Below are 17,784 nucleotides of genomic sequence, written 5' to 3' on the forward strand. Positions count from 1 at the left end.
ACAGGTAGCTCAAGGCTTCATGACATCAGTCCACAAACCAACGAGTGACATCATGGCGACTACGTCAACTTCTTATCTTATGACCTTGTTCACTACTTCAGACTGCTTCCCCTCCTTCACCTCAACATCATGTTTTATTACAAGCAGCTGTGCAGAGACCACAGTGCTGTAATACTGTGTGTGTGTGTGTGTGTGTGTGTGTGTGTCGCCATAGAAACCAAGACTCCTGCGCTGAGGAGGAGGGAACAACACGAGTAGAAGAATCAAAGATGTGGTCGCTGGTGGCTTGTTATGAAATGAGAGTGTGGGAAGCCCACAGGCTAAATGTGTGTGTGCGTGTGTGCGTGTGTGTGTGTGTGTGTGTGTGTGTGTGTGTGTTATAAGCTATGAACAACTGTATAAACAGAGGTCATACAGTAAATGAGTCACTAGCGTCACTGGAACAGTTGGTCTGTTCACATGGCAACATGCTAACGTCACAGCTAACGTGCTAACAGGGTGACTAACTGGGAACTGAGCTGTTTCATCATAAACCAGCTGAGTCATGGAGGAGCACTGGGAACACTGGGACTCTGTTAGTTACAAATACTGGAGGGAAATGAGAGTTCTTTGTTGTTGTACTTAGTCTAACCTACATTGAAAAATACTAATTAAATCACAAAGAAGATGATATATTTGTTATTACTCTCATGTCTGTGTTCAGTAAGGCGCTGGAGACAGAACATGATTAGCTTAGCTTAGCACAAAGACTGGAAGCAAAGGGAAACAGCTAGCAATCAGTCTGATTAGCATGTTGGATATTGTTTATTGCTCAGGTTGTAGTTTTAGCAATAGTTAGCATCGAAGCTACGTGTTTTAATTAAAGTTGGGTTAGCCAGTTAGCTAGTAACAGGTAACATGTAAGTTAGACAGGCTAGCAGCTAAGCTAAGCTAACAGTTTTCTTTTGTTTCTCGTGAAAAAATGAATATGGTCCGAGACTGACGACACACACACACACACACACACACACACACAGGTCTGTGTTCCTGTTTATTGAGTTTCCTCAGCAGCTACCTCACTTCCTTCCTATCAGGCTCCATTTCCTGACCAGCCGCTGGGTTCAACACACACACACACACACACACACACACACACACACACACACACACACACACACACAGATGTTTTCCTGTTCTTTATAAAGGCCCAGTGTTTCCTCACACACACATAATAAAGGTGTTTGCAAGTACCCTGCAAATATGTGAAGCTACAGTTAGCAGCTGGTTAGCTTAGCTTAGCATAAAGACTGTAAACAGCTAGTAATAACAACTCCTTCATATCTACTGTTCGATCAGCTAACAAATTAGCATTAATGCTATATTGAGTTTCAACAGCTTCAGTCTCAGAGAAATTAAAATTACAGATTTTATGATGATAAAATTGTTTTCAGAAACATCAAAACCTGAGGGAGTAATGGATGGATTCAATCAACCAAAGACCCACTGAGACAGAAATCACCAGTTAAAAAGATCCAAATGATTTTATTCTGCATCCAAAGATTTCACCTTTGTCAAAAACAAAAGACCTCTTGAACTCATCAGCTCGTGTTACAAGTATTGATCACTTTTTATTGCCAATGTGTGAACAGATTGTAACTGATTGGATGCTAATGTGACATTAGCGCTCGGCAGTGTGAAGCTAATGTAGCATAATACTTATAGTCTTGAGTGGATGACGTCAGCTGATTTTAAATTGACTGCTAGCTGTTCACAAATTACATTTAACGGCTAACGTTACAAAGCAGAGATCCATGCAGCGAAGCTAACTTACAGCTAGCTGGCTAACTTTAGCCTACTTACTCGCTAACGTTATGGCTAGCAAAATCCAATCTGAGTGGTTATGTTAGCTGCTATCGTTCCGATACGATACCAGTATCAGTCTAAAATGCTGTGAGCACCCATCTGGTATCATGTTATCAGCTCATTTAAGCTACGTTAGCATCTTAGCTAGGTTAGCTAAGATGCTAACGTTAGTCAGAGCTGTGTTCGGAGCGGTATTTGGTATCCACTGATTGAGTATCAGAAACGGGATCTAGAAGGAAAGAATGGTATCGCGAGTTTCATTCCATTCAACCACTAGGGGGCGCTGCAGTAATTCTGCCATTTTTTTGCATTTTAAGGCAACTTTCATCGTTTTCATGCGTTGTACTTTTAAGAACTCCTCCTACAGAATTTATGCGATTGACTTCAAATTTGGTCAGGATGCTCTTCAGACCTTTACGATGAAAAGTTATTTTTCAAATTCGTGAGTTTTCATACAAGGACCTTGACGCGGCGTGGCGCCCATTTTGCACTATGAAAAACAGGAAGTTGTTGTAACTCCAGAGGTACATTGGTGATATTTTCAAGAGCTCTGGTGCTGGTTGCTTCGTCAACTTTAGCTAATTAAGTAATTTACAAAAGTCAAGCTAGTTGGTATGGAGACAAACGTCCAAATAAATATATGAACATTACAGATAATAATGTTTTTTAAATATGACACATTATTGTAGTCCGAGTGCAGTTCACTTAACGACCAGCGGTGTCACTAAAAACAAGGATTCCCTTTAAAGCGAACAATAATAGAAGAACTTTTAAAGGCATAAAAAAGCCACTTTATGTGTAAAAGGTGGTCAAATATGAAACGAAGAGTGGATATCTGCTCACATTGTAAAGTTTGTTTATCTTATGCTAACAATAACATATAATAATAATACATAACTTGTTCATTCAAGATGATGAAATGTGTTTTAGATGCACAGTGATGGTCGGTAAATGCATTTCATGCTTTCTCTTAGTGCAACTATCATGCTTACAGTTTAAAATGAAGCAGTTATGAAGGCAGAAGAGCAGAGGAGGCAGCTACACATTCACCTGAGACTCCAGGTGGGTTTGAGTTCACCTGGTCAGGTTTTGGTCGTACCTGCAGGGAGTGACATCATCGTGTTAGTTTGAGTTTTAAACAAGCTTATTACATTATTCATGAATGAACTTGTGAGGAGATCACAGGACTGAGGACACGTTTTTCAGATGCTAACACACTGTTCTCTGGTAGAAACACGTCGTACACAGAATGACTGCACATTTGAATGAAATATATAAAACATCTGAGCAGAATGTTTACAATAAAATTAAATAATAACCATCCAAACAACTGTTTTTATTGTTGTTACTAAACAGACGTGAAACACTCACTGTGTGACGCAGTCTGGGATCTGCACATGCTCAGTAGGGACGAAGTGAGAAAGATCCTGGAGGCTGTCGACAAACTGGAGCTTCCTGCTGAACTTAGAGCTGAGGAGGATGAGGAGGAGGAGGAGGAGGAGGAAGAGGAGGAGAAGAACAGACATTAATGTTAGTTTGGGTTGTCATTTAGACTGCAAAGATGGCCGACATGACAGCTGCCCAAAGTGAAGCCCAAACATCTGGATCATAAACTCCGCCCCCTGGTGACTGCTAATAAACCCCGCCCCCTAAAAATCAAAGTACAGCTCAAATATATTTTTCCCCAAAGATGTTTTCTGTCATTTTAGGTAGTTTTAATTAATAGAGATATTCTGGTTGGTTGTAGTTTCATTCAAGCCAAACAGCTAGCATGGTGCTAACGTAGCAGCTACGTGGCTAATGATAACCAGCTGTTTACGTATTGACTGAAATCTGTCCATGTGAGTTCTGTATGCAGGAGGAAGAGGACGAGGAGGAGGAGGAAGAAGAGGAAGAGGAAGAGGAGGAGGAAGAAGAGGAAGAGGAAGATGAAGAGGAAGAGGAGGAGGAAGAGGCAGACCTGATGAAGGGTTTGATGATGGTGATGAGGGCTTTGATGTACCAGGTGGGATGAACCACGTAGAAACCCTTCAGGTTCTTCCTCAACCTGCACACACACACACACACACACACACACACACACACACAGTTATCATCACACTGTAAGGGTTCACTCAGGCCATCCTACAGGGACCAAAACAGGAAGTGAAACAGGAAGTGGTCTAGACGTGGTCAGGTGTGTTAGAGCATGAGGCGCTACAGTCAGAAACTTATCACAAACTAAACATTAATATTGATTTCTAGATGCTAAACAGACACTGTACAGGTGTGTGTCTGCAGGTAAGTAGAGATAAAGTAGTGACCACTTTATTAGGTACACCTGTACAATGTAATGAACCCAGTACAGCTCTGTCTTTGGGACGTTTATAACCGATTTTTGTTGTAAGAAATGTCTTCTCTTTATTTTAAAGGGTTCGTCCCGGACACATCCTCCTACAGTGAAGATCTGACGCCCCCTGCTGGACAAACACTGACACAACACCTGACAGGGGAGCTTTACCTCCTGTTGATGGTGGTGTAACACTCCCTCAGCCAGCTGATTCCTGGTAGTTTGTCCTTCTGACCTCCAGCACAGAGATACACCATCACATAGTTCTCTGCCACCATCAGATCCAGAGTTCCCACCACGTACCTGCAGACAGACAGACAGACAGACAGGCAGACAGAGAGACAGACAGACAGACAGGTGGACCGTCACTCATGTGCTAACAGCAGGTAAACAGATGTTAGCAAACCAAACTCTAGCTCAGCTAACGTAATAATACAATAATATATTAGAATAACATTATTATATTTATTATTCTGCATAATGAGTTCTTTACTTTGGGTACATTAGGTCTAGTTTGAGACTTTTGTTCTTTCTTACTTAAGTAAGATTTTCAATGCATGACTTTTACTTGTAACGGAGCATTTCTACACTGTGGTAGAGATACTTTTACTGCAGTAAACGACGAGTACTTCCTCCACCACTGCTGGAGAGTAAACACACAGGTGCTAACGTTAGCCTGCCCTCTGATATAGCATCATCCAGGACCTGCTGGTGGTAACCCCGCAAGACAACGTAGTTAGCTCATGATATGCTAACCGTTAGCCTCAAAAGTAACATGCGGATACTAACGAAAGTAGTGAGCTAGTTAGCTGGACATGCTAACTAGGGATGTCAATGGCTAACTGTTTCTTTAGAACTATTTAGAACTAACATCAGCTGATGGTCGGTTATCGGAGCAGTGACCTGATCAAATGCGGCAATAAAGAAAGAATTCCTGACACAATAACTTTAAATGCGTCAAAATGTGGCGCCAAAGTTCTCAGAGTCAACGAGCATCAGACTAAAAAGAAAACGCCTCTTGTGTTTCAGCTCATTTAGTTTCATCTTAAAGAGGAACCTGTTCATCGTCAAGCTATCAAAAACAAAAAGAAGAGAAACTGGCTTCCCTAATGCTAACGCTAGCTTCACGTTTGAGTCAAAGGTCACACTTTATAAGCTGGGTCACGTTAAGTCTTCTACCTGAACAGGTTGTCCATCACGTACTGGTAGTTCTCCAGACGGTTCTCTGGCAGGTAACAGGAAGAAAACACGATGATGTCATTCACCCCGTCTCCATAGTAACCTGAGAGACGGTGAGAGAAGGTGTTAAAGATGGCCGACCAATCCTCCAGGTGAGGCGTCACACAGGTGAGAGCGTCCCGTACCTCCGTGAGACAGCACCCTGAGGAACGGCTCCAGGACGCTCATGTTGACCCGGCTCTCCTGCGGCGGGTCACCTGTGGAGAAGCAGCGCCACCTGGTGCCCCCCCCGTCCACCACGTCCTCCCGCTCCAGAGCTCCCAGTCCACTTTGGTCTCGTCCAGAACCGGTCTGGGAGTCAAACCCGGACCGGAGACCGGAGCCGAACGCTCTGCGACGCCGGGACGCCACGCCGAGCCGCCGCAGGTCATCTGGAGAAAACAACCCTGTGATGTCGTCAAAGAGGTTACATCATCCATCAGCGCCTTCAACCTCTGACCTCTGACCTCTCACCTTCCAGGTCGAACATGGGGAAGTACAGTGATTCGCTGTCGGAGGGCGTCTCCATACCGTCTAGGTCGAAGTCTGGCCCCGTGTCATCATCGTCTTCAGGTGACGGAGAGAGGAAGGACGAGGGGAAGTCGTCTGAAACCGTTGACTCACTGCGACCTATTATTATAATCATTATTATCATTATCATTATTATTATTATTATTATTATTATTATTAATATTATAATCATTATTATTATAATCATTATTATTATAATCATTATTATTATTATCATTATTATTAGCAGTAGTATTAGTAGTAGCATTATTATCATTATTATTATAATTATCAATATATTATTATTATTATTAATATTATTATTAATATTATTATATTAGTGTCATGAATTATTTAATTACCTAAAGACAGACTGAGAGCTGGAGCCACCAGGACTTTCTTCTTCTTCGTTGGTCGTGACAAAGCCAGACTACTGGGTGGAGCTGCAGACAGGAAGTGAGGTCACACATTGGGTCTGAACTCTAATACTTACATGAACATAAAACATAAGACCATAAAGTCATTGAAATGATCTGTATTATTGATGTACCTGGTCGGTCTCCGGTCGTCGTCGATTGTTTCTGCTCTGAAACAAACTCGTCTCCAACGGCTCCTGAAGACAGGAAGTCAGACAGGAAACTGAGAGAGAAGAAGAAGAGGAGGAGGAGGAAGAGGAAGAGGAGCTGCCCGGGACACCTGAGTTTAGAATAAACTCACAGATGTAGTTTCACAGTTAAATATGAAACTAGTGTTGAAATAATACGACAGCAGAATAAATGATCCTCACGGGGAAGCAGATTTATTCTGATAACTCATCAAAACTACAAAAATAAAAATATTAAATATCTTAAACATACAGGAAGTGGTGGAATAATTAAAGTAAAATTATATCACAGTGTAGAAATAAAACTATTCTCTCATCCTCCAGCAATTTACAAACTCTTTTCTATTATTATTATTATTGTTATTAATAAGCATTATTCTGATTATTACTACTAATATTATTGTTTTTATTAATATTATTACAGCGTTACCTGTGTGGAGGTTAGACTGCTCTGGTTGTCCTGCTGGGAGACAAACAGAAGACGTGAAGAAGACAGACGGAGCTTCCTGTGAAGAAGAGATGAAGATAGACTTGTCTTCCTCACCCTCCTTCTCCTCATCCTCTTCTTCTTCTTCTGTCTCCTCGTCTGACGAACACAAAAAGAAGAGAAGAGAGATGGTTATAAAAGAAAAAAGTAAATATCAGTGATCTTTTTGAATGAATACCTGTCTGATCATCAGGAGTCCTGGATGTAGTTAGAGTACTACTAGCAGCTGTAGTAGTAGTACTAGTAGTAGTATCAGTAGTAGTAGTTAAGACATCAGGTGACCTGCACACACAAACACAGAAATGATTTGTATTATTTACCAGTGGAATGTAACTCAGTACATTTACACATTTACTCAAGTACTGCTCTTAAAGTACACACTTGAGGTACTTGTACTTTACTTGAGTTGTTTTCTTTTCATGCTACTTCAAAACAGGTACAGCTGAAATGATTATTCTTCACCATCAACAGTATAATTTTAGTGATGTTGACGGTGATTTTATTGAGAAGTACTTTTTATTTCATAAAACACAGGAAATATAAGAAGAACATCAAGAGAGCTCAAACCATGAGATACAAATATGAATCTAATTGCAGCACATTCACATGATATTAAATGAAATTGAAACAAACAGAGAATATCGTGTCAGACAATTTGCAGACGACTCAGCAGTTTATATCTCTAAGACTCTGTTAACACTTGGCGACTGTGGGTAAGTGGAGAGCAGGGCCGTCCTTCAATCAGAGGGCCGGCGGTTTGATCCCCGGCTCTCCTAGTCGCATGTCGACGTGTCCTTGAACTTAACCCCGAAATGTCTCCCGTAGCTGTGCCTACGTGATAGAATCTGAATTGTAAGTCGTTTTGGATAAAAGCGTCTGCTAAATGACTGTAATGTAACATTGGTTTTAAAATGCGTCTCGGGCAATTGGAGCGCGGTATCCTTGAGTCCTCACTCCAGATTAGTGGGTGGCCGTAAAGCACCTGAAGGCTGTTTGCCAACCACCATTAAAAGAAGAAGAAGAAGAAAAAGATGTTGATACCAGGAGGGAACCTAAAACTGATCCGCTTCACCAGCTACAGTGAGAATGTTTGGTACTCTGAAGTATTTTATGAAATGTTAAATGTCTGACGGACTAAAAACCAAAAGTGACGATTACAGCTCAAGTGATGAACTCTGACCTCGGGGAGTCTTCCTCTTGTTCTTCTTCTCTGGACTCCATCTTGTTTCCTGCTGACATGAACACACATTTATACTGTAGTTTGACTGAATTTATCTTGTGTCATTATTACTTCTTAAACACTTTATATTTACTACTCTATTGTTCTCTAGTCTTGTGTTGTTGTTGTTTTGTTATCTCTGGCACAATAATTCCTTCAGGTTTATTGAAGGTCTTTTATTATTTTCAATGATTGTATAATAAAATATGATGTATTGTGATAAATCACATGACCCAACAGTATTTAAGTAACATCAGTAATCAACTAATAATAAATATATAGATGCTTATATAAACACTGGGAATGGTTATTGAGTTTAGTTTTGATACTTTAACAACATGAAGATATTTTTAATGTTGGACTTTTACTTGTAATGGAGTATTCTTTATATGAAATACTGCTCCTATACTTTAGTAGTATTAGTAATAAAATATCTGACAGTTTATTTAGTTAAACACAGAGATTATATTGATAAAAACAAATGTCCTCATCATTATATTTAATGTATAACTTCCATAACATGTCAGATGTCGTCTGCTGTGTTTCTGTTTACGTCGACAGGAGGATCCGTAGTGTCAGAAATAACTGAAACAGACTCAGAGCTCAAGTTAACTACTTTAACGACATGTAGGCTGAACTTTAAGTGAGTCGGACTCGTGTCTCGTTATGTTTACAGATCTTATCTCCAGTCACACTCAAGGAAACCAAACTATGAACAATAGAAACCAAAAAGTTAAAGACTCACAGCAGATCTGCTCCCTCAGGAAGCTCCTCCACGCTCAGTGAGACGGGTCAGTAGGGTGAGACAGGTTCGTTCAGGACTCACCTGGTGACATTACAGTGGGTTTATGAGCGGACTCTAACACCTTTACCTGTCTGTCTCTCTGTCTGTCTGTCTATCTCTCTGTCTGTCTGTCTCTCAGCCAACAGGACTCAGAGGTGTGGTGAAGGCCCGCCCTGTTACCATGCCGACTATGACTGTACAAGCAAGCCCCTACCTGCTGAGCACACACACACGCACACACACAGACACACACACATACACACGCACACACAGACACACCTGACACAAGTGATAACTTTTTGTTTCCTGTCTGAGTGTTCTGAGGTTTTTTGGTGATTAAAGGGTTAAAAACTCAAAGAGACTTTGATTGTTTAATGTTTTCAGACAAGTTGAGTCGAGTTTAATTGATCTCACGTTGACTCATCAGGTTCATCATGTTACAGAGAAACAGGAGGAACGAGTCACTGAGCTTAAAGGTGTACAGATGTTTATTAAATATTATATATACATATATATATATATTATTACTTTCTATCTCATGATAATCTTTACCATGGGGATATTTTTATTATCAAGTCTAACTTTTCATCTTTTTTTGTAATTTTATTTTGTAATTTTATTTAATTTATTTATTTGTTGCTGTGTAAATGTGCTTCCATACCTTTGACATTTACTGCGGATTAAAAAAAGCGTTTTCATTTTATTGTGTTATTTCTTCTTGTGGTGACTAAACGGCTAACCCCAGACCCCGGATATGACGTGTGCTGGCGTTGTTGTTTGTTCTTCTGTGGGCGTGGCTTCTTGTGTGCCTGGCAGAGAGACATGTAAACAGCTAACGTTAGCATGTCCGTCTCACCGCGCAGCGTCACGGTAATACAACTCTTATTTTACCGACTGTTTATTTATTTTATGATGTGTGAAGGGAGAAGTGTCACGTGTCGTGTCTCGTGGCGGAGTTGTCGCTCTTTTTTGTGTGAACAAGAGCTAACTTAGCTTTGGAGATAGCTAGCGTCAGGTTAGCTAACGCTAGCTAGCTAGCATCAGGGAGCTGAAAGCTGCTTTAAAGCCGGACCCGGAGGAGTTTTTCTTGGTTTGTCTCGTTGTAATGAAGGACTGCTGTCAGCCGGAAGTACCGACAGTTACAGCACCGAATTATCACCGAGAGGCATCTTTAACCGGAGAGACTCGTGAGGTTTAACGGAAACTTAAGAACCTGTTTAGTGTTAGCTGACTAATGGTCCTCAGTCACGTGGTCTGATGGCCTCTATTATGTATTATTATCTCCTCCATCACTACTACTACTACTACTAAACTACCTCAGAGGTACATATTGTACTTTCTACTGTACTACATATCAGGTACATATTGTACTTTTTGTTGTTCTGAATATATGATAGAATCTGTTTTGACAGTTAAAATGTTTTCTCCTCGTTGTGTGAAATCAGCTGATGTCATAGTGATGTCATCAGGCTCGGTCCTGGCACTGACAACGGACACTGTCCAGGTGTACTGTGGGGAATGTAGGATCCAGTGTTTGTGGACTGAACGTCTCTGGTTTGTGAGAAATGTTTTTAGATTCATTTTTAATTGATTTGTTTACAGATTGAACTCTCTCATCAGAATATTGATGATGAATCCACACGTGTCACCTGACTGATGACGTCGTCTTTAATGATGTGTCCTCGTGTGTTTCTCCTCAGGTCTGACAGGAAGTGTGTTGAAGAAGAAAATCCTCCTTCTGACCGACGACGGAGACTTCATCCTGCTCACTACTTCCTGTCAGCAGGAGAGAAGAAGAAGCCTTTAACTTTATTCCTATATATATTTAATTCACGACGACGGACTTAACTTCTGTCAGAGACTCTGCGTCATGTTCATAGTCCGATAGAAAGGTGCGTTTGTTTCGTGAGCCCTCAGAAGACGGGCGGCGGCCATGTTGTGGCGACGCCTGCTTCTCAAAGCGACTCTCTGAAGTTTGAGAGCAGAACAAACCCGATGAAGCCTTCAGCGTCTTGATTCATTTATTTATTTTCTACTCGTGTTATTTTGGTCGTTCTCACCGTGTCTCGATTCTTCAGCGTGATGGCGGAGTCCAGCACGGCGCCGCTGACGGACCACAACAGCGAGGAGCCGCCTCCTCCCAAGGAGGGAGTCTCCAAAGAACTGATCGTAACCGCCGATGGGCCTCTTCCTGCCAAAGTTCTGATGGAGGCGGAGCAGGAGGAGGCCACGCCCACACCGCCAGATTCGTCCTCGCTGTCATCTGAGAACGGGACGATAACCGCCGTCACCACAGAAGAAGAATCTCTGTCGGTTCTACTCAGACACGCCAAGACTGAAGGAGGACGGGACCGAGGAGCAGAGCCAGGTGAGGGGTCTGACCAGGTCCAGGATCAGCTGAGAGGACCAGGACTTCATGTCCTGCAATAATTACTATTCCAAAAGATAAAGGACCTGGAGGACAGCTCCTCTGTGGTCTGGACCTGGAGGACAGCTCCTCTGTGGTCTCTGATGTGTTGTGTGTCTATACAGGTCTAGACTTGGACCTGGAGGACAGCTCCTCTGTGGTCGGAGGCTCAGACGACCAGCGTGGATCCACCGACTCTGCGTCCTTTTCCATCCCCAGCCTGGAGCTGTCAGACGGGGTGGCGGCAGCAGGAACCTCCCTGGACGTGGAGGACGTCCCGTCCACCGAGGTCACCGGTCTGAAGGACGAGGAGGCACTGGAAGCTGCTGGTGAGACATTTAACATTTTAAATGTCCCAACCAGAGTCCTGCTAAAAAACAAATTATATATGACTGTAGTTATCCTCCTGTCCACAGGAGGCGCTGCTGCTGCGGCTCCTCCCCCTCCTGTTTGCTCCGCCTCCTCCTCCTCCACAGCTGCTCCGGTGGAGGCGGGGCCTCCCCTGCCGGCCTATTACCTGGTGAAGTGGATCACCTGGAAGGAGAAGAAGACTCCCATCATCACTCAGAGTGAGAACGGGCCCTGCCCCCTGCTGGCCATCATGAACACTCTGTTCCTCCGCTGGAAGGTACAAAAACACAGATGTTTACCTCTAAACTGGGTTATTATACTATGTATGATGAGTACAATTTACCTGTAATAATTAAGTTAGCTGTTTGACGCGTGATCACAATACTTCTTAAAGGGACAGTGTCTCTTTTAAATCAATTCTTAAAACACAAAGCTCGTTGCTTTTATTTTATTTATTTATTTATTTATTTATTTATTTATTTATTTATTTATTTATTTATTTATTTATTTATTTATTTATTTATGATATTTTTTAATTTTTTTATATTTTATTTTTTTATATTTTTTATTTTATTTTTTTATTTTTTTTTATTTTTATTATTTTTTATATATATATATATATATATATATTTTTTTTTTTATTTTTTTTTTTTTTTTATCGTCTGCCTCTTTCTATTATTATTGTCTTGTTTTTGCTGCTTTATCTGTCAAAGCACTTTGTAAACTCTGTTTTTAAAGGTGCATTTTTTGTGTATATATATATATATATATATATATATATATATATATATATATATATATATATATATATATAGGGTGTATATATATAATATATGTTATTCTACATATTCAGTACTTTTTTAATTTGTACTTTAACTACATTTTTAAGCTGGTACTTTTACATGTTACAGAGTATTTCTACACTGCAGTATTACAACTTGTACTTTTTCTAAAAGTAGTATTTGTACTTTGCAGGAACTCTTCTTCACTGAATACTTGGTAGTATTTATACTTTGTAGTAACTCTGTGTGTTTTCAGGCTAAACTTCCGGCTCAGACTGAAGTCGTCACCACTGAGGACCTGATGGCTCACCTGGGTACGATGAGTCACAGCCGTCAGCCAATCAGCTGCTGAGTTCACAAAAACAACAATAGAAAATACATTTCACAAACAATTCATTTGTGTGTTTGTTTTGCAGGAGAGTGTGTGTTGTCTGTTACACCCAGAGAGAAGACTGACGGGATGGAGCTCAACTTCCAGCAGGTAAACACACAGACGTGCACACACAGACACTTTTACTCACAGCCTCACGGGAAACCAGGCGACTTTCAAAATAAAGTTCAGGAAGGAAATCTGAAACGTGTTTGAGATTTTAGCATGAAAACTAACTGTGTGTGTGTGTGTGTGTGTGTGTGTGTGTGTGTGTGTGTGTGTGTGTGTGTGTGTGTGTGTGTGTGTGTGTGTGTGTGTGTGTGTGTGTGTGTGTGTGTGTGTGTGTGTGTGTGTGTGTGTGTGTGTGTGTGTGTGTCAGAACATGGGTGATGCGATGGCCGTGCTCCCCAAACTGTCCACAGGTCTGGACGTTAACGTTCGTTTCACCGGAGTGACTGACTTCGAGTACACACCTGAATGCATCGTGTTCGACCTGCTGGACATCCCGCTGTTCCACGGCTGGTTGGTCGACCCACAGGTACTCTGTGTGTGTGTGTGTTTCTGTGTGAGAGACAGATGAACACGATAGTTTAGACTCTTTACTGTGTTCAGAGTCCAGAGATGGAGGCTTCTGTGGGGAAACTGAGTTACAACCAACTGGTGGAGAAAATCATCGACTACAAACACTCAGCGGACAGCAGCAGAGTCAGTGAAGGTACACACTGACCTCCCTCACAGTTCAATGTTAACCATCAGAGTGTAAATAAAGTGTTACTGACTCAGTAGAAGATGTGTTTCTAGTCTCTGATCAGGTTTCATTGTAAACAACCAATCAGTGTTTAAAGCAACAGGATGAGAGCTAGTAACGTTAGCAGCACCGCTAACGGCTAACCAACGGAGGTTCACAAGTTACATGATGATGCCTTCAGGCTCTGCTCAGTGAACATGAGTACTGGCTGAAGGTACATTATAACGTTATCATGATGTGTTTCATTCATGTTCATTAAAGCTGCATTCTCTCTAGTGACCACCAGGGGCGACTCCTCTGGTTGTATAGAAGTCTATGAGAAAATGACTCTACTTCTCTCTTGATTTATTACCTCAGTAAACATTGTAACTCTGAATGTGTGTATTTGTGTGTATCCCTGCAGGTCTGGTAGCAGAACAGTTCCTGGAATCCACGGCAACCCAGCTGTCGTATCACGGTCTGTGTGAACTCAACACGACGGCCACAGATGGAGAAATCTCTGTGTTCTTCAGAAACAACCACTTCAGTACCATGATCAAACACAAGGTGGCGCTACACACGCACACACACACTTCAGTACCATGATCAAACACAAGGTGGAGCTACACACACACACACTTCAGTACCATGATCAAACACAAGGTGGCGCTACACACACACACTTCAGTACCATGATCAAACACAAGGTGGAGCTACACACACAGACTTCTGTACCATGATCAAACACAAGGTGGAGCTACACACACAGACTTCAGTACCATGATCAAACACAAGGTGGAGCTACACACACAGACTTCTGTACCATGATCAAACACAAGGTGGAGCTACACACACACACTTCAGTACCATGATCAAACACAAGGTGGAGCTACACACACAGACTTCTGTACCATGATCAAACACAAGGTGGAGCTACACACACAGACTTCAGTACCATGATCAAACACAAGGTGGAGCTACACACACACACTTCAGTACCATGATCAAACACAAGGTGGAGCTACACACACAGACTTCTGTACCATGATCAAACACAAGGTGGAGCTACACACACAGACTTCTGTACCATGATCAAACACAAGGTGGAGCTACACACACAGACTTCAGTACCATGATCAAACACAAGGTGGAGCTACACACACAGACTTCTGTACCATGATCAAACACAAGGTGGAGCTACACACACAGACTTCTGTACCATGATCAAACACAAGGTGGAGCTACACGCACACACTTCAGTACCATGATCAAACACAAGGTGGAGCTACACACACAGACTTCTGTACCATGATCAAACACAAGGTGGAGCTACACACACACACACACACACACACACCCCTGTACTTGTTGTTAATAAAGTTATGTTCTCTCTCTCAGGGTCACCTGTACCTGTTGGTGACAGATCAGGGGTTCCTGCAGGAGGAGGGTTTGGTCTGGGAGTCTCTTCATAATGTCGAGGGAGACGGGAACTTTTGCGACTCCGACTTCAGACTGTGTCATCCTCCTCAGAGAGCTCCGCCCACAACTAACCTGCCTACCAGTGCCCAGGAGCAGCAGAGACAGATCGACCGGGTGAGACACATAGACCGGGTGAGACAGATACACCGGGTGAGACACATAGACCGGGTGAGACGGATCCACCAGGTGAGACCGATCGACCGGGTGAGACGGATAGAGACGGATAGAGACGGATCCACCAGGTGAGACCGATAGACCGGGTGAGACAGGTCTCAGGACTACCTGGTGGTGACTGATCTTCTTTGTTGGTCTCAGGACTACCTGGTGGTGACTGGTCTTCTTTGTTGGTCTCGGGACTACCTGGTGGTGGCTGGTCTTCTTTGTTGGTCTCGGGACTACCTGGTGGTGACTGGTCTTCTTTGTTGATCTTAGGACTACCTGGTGGTGACTGGTCTTCTTTGTTGGTCTTAGGACTACCTGGTGGCGGTGTCCCTGCAGCAGCAGCAGGGCGGGGCCCCGGGGCCCCTCAGTGACCTGGAGTTGGCCCGACAGCTCCAACAGGAGGAATACCAGCAACAGCAGCAACTCCAGCAGCAACAACTACAACCACAACCACAACAACAACAACCGGGATCACTGCAGGCAGCACAGCAGGTACGACTACACGGGGTAGAGTACTAGTATGTACTCATATGTACTAGTATGTACTCATATGTACTAGTATGCACTCATATGTACTAGTATGCACTAATAAGTACTAATAAGTACTAGTATGCACTAATATGTACTCATAAGTACTAGTATGCACTAATAAGTACTTGTATGCACTAATAAGTACTAGTATGCACTAATAAGTACTAGTATGCACTAATACGTACTAGTATGCACTAATAAGTACGAGTATGCACTAATAAGTACTAATAAGTACTAGTATGCACTAGTATGTACTAGTATGCACCAGTATGTACTAGTATGCACCAGTATGTACTAGTATGCACCAAGTATGCACCAAGAAGTACTAGTATGCACCAAGTATGCACCAAGAAGTACTAGTATGCACCAAGTATGCACCAAGAAGTACTAGTATGCACCAAGAAGTACTAGTATGCACTAAGAAGTACTAGTATGCACTAAGAAGTACTAGTATGCACTAAGAAGTACTAGTATGCACTAAGAAGTACTAGTATGCACTAAGAAGTACTTGTATGCACTAAGAAGTACTAGTTTGCACCAATAAGTACTAGTATGCACCAATAAGTACTAGTATGTACTAATATATATTAGGGGTGCAGCGGATCACAAACTTCACGGTTCGGATCATTTTTCGGATCAACTAAGAAAAGGGGAGGAGTCAAATATAACTTTGCTTTCCATTTATTAATTAAAGAACTTCAAGAACACTTAAAGAAAAGAACTTTGGGCTATAGTCTCGCATTCAAACTAAAATATTGAAGATGTCCAATTTGAAATAAAAATAAAACATTGAAGAATCCTCACTTCTGTTAAGTTTAAGTGCAACATGAGGTCTGTTGATGCCCTCGTCCTTTGATCAATACTGAAAGAAAGAAACAGCCAGTGAGCTAGTTTACACTGTTTAGACTGAACTGCACTGCTCAGAGGAACCAGCTTCACCCTGAAGTGGTGCGTGAGAGGACACTCGAGCACTTTAACCACATTTAGAAATCCTTTGTTTTCCACACCGGAGAACGTCCTCGTGTCCTTGTGTCCTCGTGTCTCAGCAATAACGAGCTCAATAGATGCTGTGACAGCTTCAGCCCGGTCTCATTCTGCACACACGCTTTCTTCAATGCCGCGGTGATACCTTGTTGTTGTTGTGGCTTCAAGTTGTTACTTGAAGAGGAACAGCAGCAGCAACACTTTATTACACACTGTGATGATTACACTGTAAAAAAACATACTTTTGGTTCACAAATGTGCCAAACTGTGAGGGTTACACCACTAATATATACTAATAAGTACTAATATGTACAAATACCACACAGTATTCTTGAGGCTCTTCTTGTTGTGTGATGGTGATGATGATGATGTCACTGTGTTTCCAGGTCAGAGGTCAGGGGTCACAGCAGGGCGGAGCCAGGAGGAGAGAGAAGGACTCAGACTGTGTCGTCCTATAAACTCTTCATCATCGTCATCACCATCATCATCTACGACCAACCAACCAAACTCCACGAGGGAGGAGGTCACACACACACTCAGCTCGATGCCAAACCCCAGTGCTTTGTTGTTGAACAGTTGGTTTCAGACGTGATTCTAATGTTTGTAGAGATGTGATGAATGAAAGAGGAGTCTGGAGTAAACTGTCTAATGAAGGGTTAATAAGTTCTAACAGCTTTATTAATGGCCAATAAACGATTCACTGAAGCTTAACGGATCGGCTGTAAACCGTCGATAACAAGTTTAGAGCTGAAACAGTAAAACTACTTCTAAACCACGAGCTGTTTGTTTGAGCGTCCTCACTGAGGGGAAGTCCTGTCACTTTAAATGAGTTCAGTCATTAATAACATAATTAAATATCAATCCTGCAGGTTTAAAGGTTAATAAAGTCATTCATACATATTATAAAATGTCCAATTGATCTAAACGGTTAAAACGACTGAAGGATGATTAATGATAATAATAGTGTGTTATAACTGATCTATAAAGGAAGTTATTCT

At 42.0% G+C, this 17,784-nt stretch overlaps 2 protein-coding genes across 6 annotated transcripts; one reads left to right on the forward strand and one right to left on the reverse strand.

Moving 5' to 3' along the window:
* Window positions 1-1,511: 1,511 nt before the first annotated feature.
* Window positions 1,512-12,255, reverse strand: LOC142931588 (BCL2/adenovirus E1B 19 kDa protein-interacting protein 2-like). Its single transcript, XM_076075583.1, has 14 exons — window positions 8,955-12,255; window positions 8,171-8,219; window positions 7,169-7,272; window positions 7,048-7,089; window positions 6,934-6,963; window positions 6,450-6,512; window positions 6,262-6,342; window positions 5,864-6,019; window positions 5,536-5,781; window positions 5,351-5,453; window positions 4,343-4,474; window positions 3,803-3,889; window positions 3,214-3,312; window positions 1,512-2,941 (listed from the first exon to the last, which is right to left on the reverse strand). The coding sequence occupies exons 2-14, from the start codon at window positions 8,209-8,211 to the stop codon at window positions 2,917-2,919; spliced, it is 1,209 nt and encodes a 402-aa protein (XP_075931698.1). The 5' UTR covers window positions 8,212-8,219; window positions 8,955-12,255; the 3' UTR covers window positions 1,512-2,916.
* On the forward strand, window positions 9,748-17,379 carry mindy1 (MINDY lysine 48 deubiquitinase 1). 5 transcript variants are annotated; one of them, XM_076075550.1, is made up of 13 exons: window positions 9,749-9,863; window positions 10,694-10,885; window positions 11,072-11,361; window positions 11,526-11,729; window positions 11,817-12,028; window positions 12,790-12,847; window positions 12,950-13,014; window positions 13,283-13,441; window positions 13,516-13,618; window positions 14,055-14,197; window positions 15,029-15,223; window positions 15,581-15,763; window positions 17,173-17,379. In XM_076075550.1, the coding sequence occupies exons 3-13, from the start codon at window positions 11,076-11,078 to the stop codon at window positions 17,242-17,244; spliced, it is 1,680 nt and encodes a 559-aa protein (XP_075931665.1). In that variant the 5' UTR covers window positions 9,749-9,863; window positions 10,694-10,885; window positions 11,072-11,075; the 3' UTR covers window positions 17,245-17,379. The 5 variants fall into 5 exon arrangements, with proteins under 5 accessions (XP_075931666.1, XP_075931667.1, XP_075931665.1 ...); XM_076075549.1 differs by adding an exon at window positions 10,439-10,551 and having other exon boundaries at window positions 9,763-9,863; window positions 10,694-11,361; XM_076075547.1 differs by adding an exon at window positions 10,439-10,547 and having other exon boundaries at window positions 9,763-9,863; window positions 10,694-11,361.
* The last annotated feature ends 405 nt before the right edge of the window (window positions 17,380-17,784 follow it).

This window comes from Anarhichas minor, unplaced genomic scaffold, assembly GCF_050575085.1.
Source record: "Anarhichas minor isolate MPS153535 unplaced genomic scaffold, ASM5057508v1 ptg000053l, whole genome shotgun sequence".
Lineage (NCBI taxonomy): Eukaryota > Metazoa > Chordata > Actinopteri > Perciformes > Anarhichadidae > Anarhichas > Anarhichas minor.

Excerpts from the sequence above, each read along its gene's own strand:
- mindy1 (XM_076075550.1), top strand. The coding sequence starts at position 11,076 with ATGGCGGAGTCCAGCACGGCGCCGCTGACGGACCACAACAGCGAGGAG. Across the intron at positions 14,198-15,028 it reads GTACCATGATCAAACACAAG|GGTCACCTGTACCTGTTGGT; the intron begins GTGGCGCTACAC and ends TCTCTCTCTCAG. Across the intron at positions 15,224-15,580 it reads AGCAGAGACAGATCGACCGG|GACTACCTGGTGGCGGTGTC; the intron begins GTGAGACACATA and ends TGTTGGTCTTAG.
- LOC142931588 (XM_076075583.1), bottom strand. The coding sequence starts at position 8,211 with ATGGAGTCCAGAGAAGAAGAACAAGAGGAAGACTCCCCGAG. Across the intron at positions 6,020-6,261 it reads AGCTCTCAGTCTGTCTTTAG|GTCGCAGTGAGTCAACGGTT; the intron begins GTAATTAAATAA and ends TTATAATAATAG. Across the intron at positions 5,454-5,535 it reads CAGGGTGCTGTCTCACGGAG|GTTACTATGGAGACGGGGTG; the intron begins GTACGGGACGCT and ends ACCGTCTCTCAG.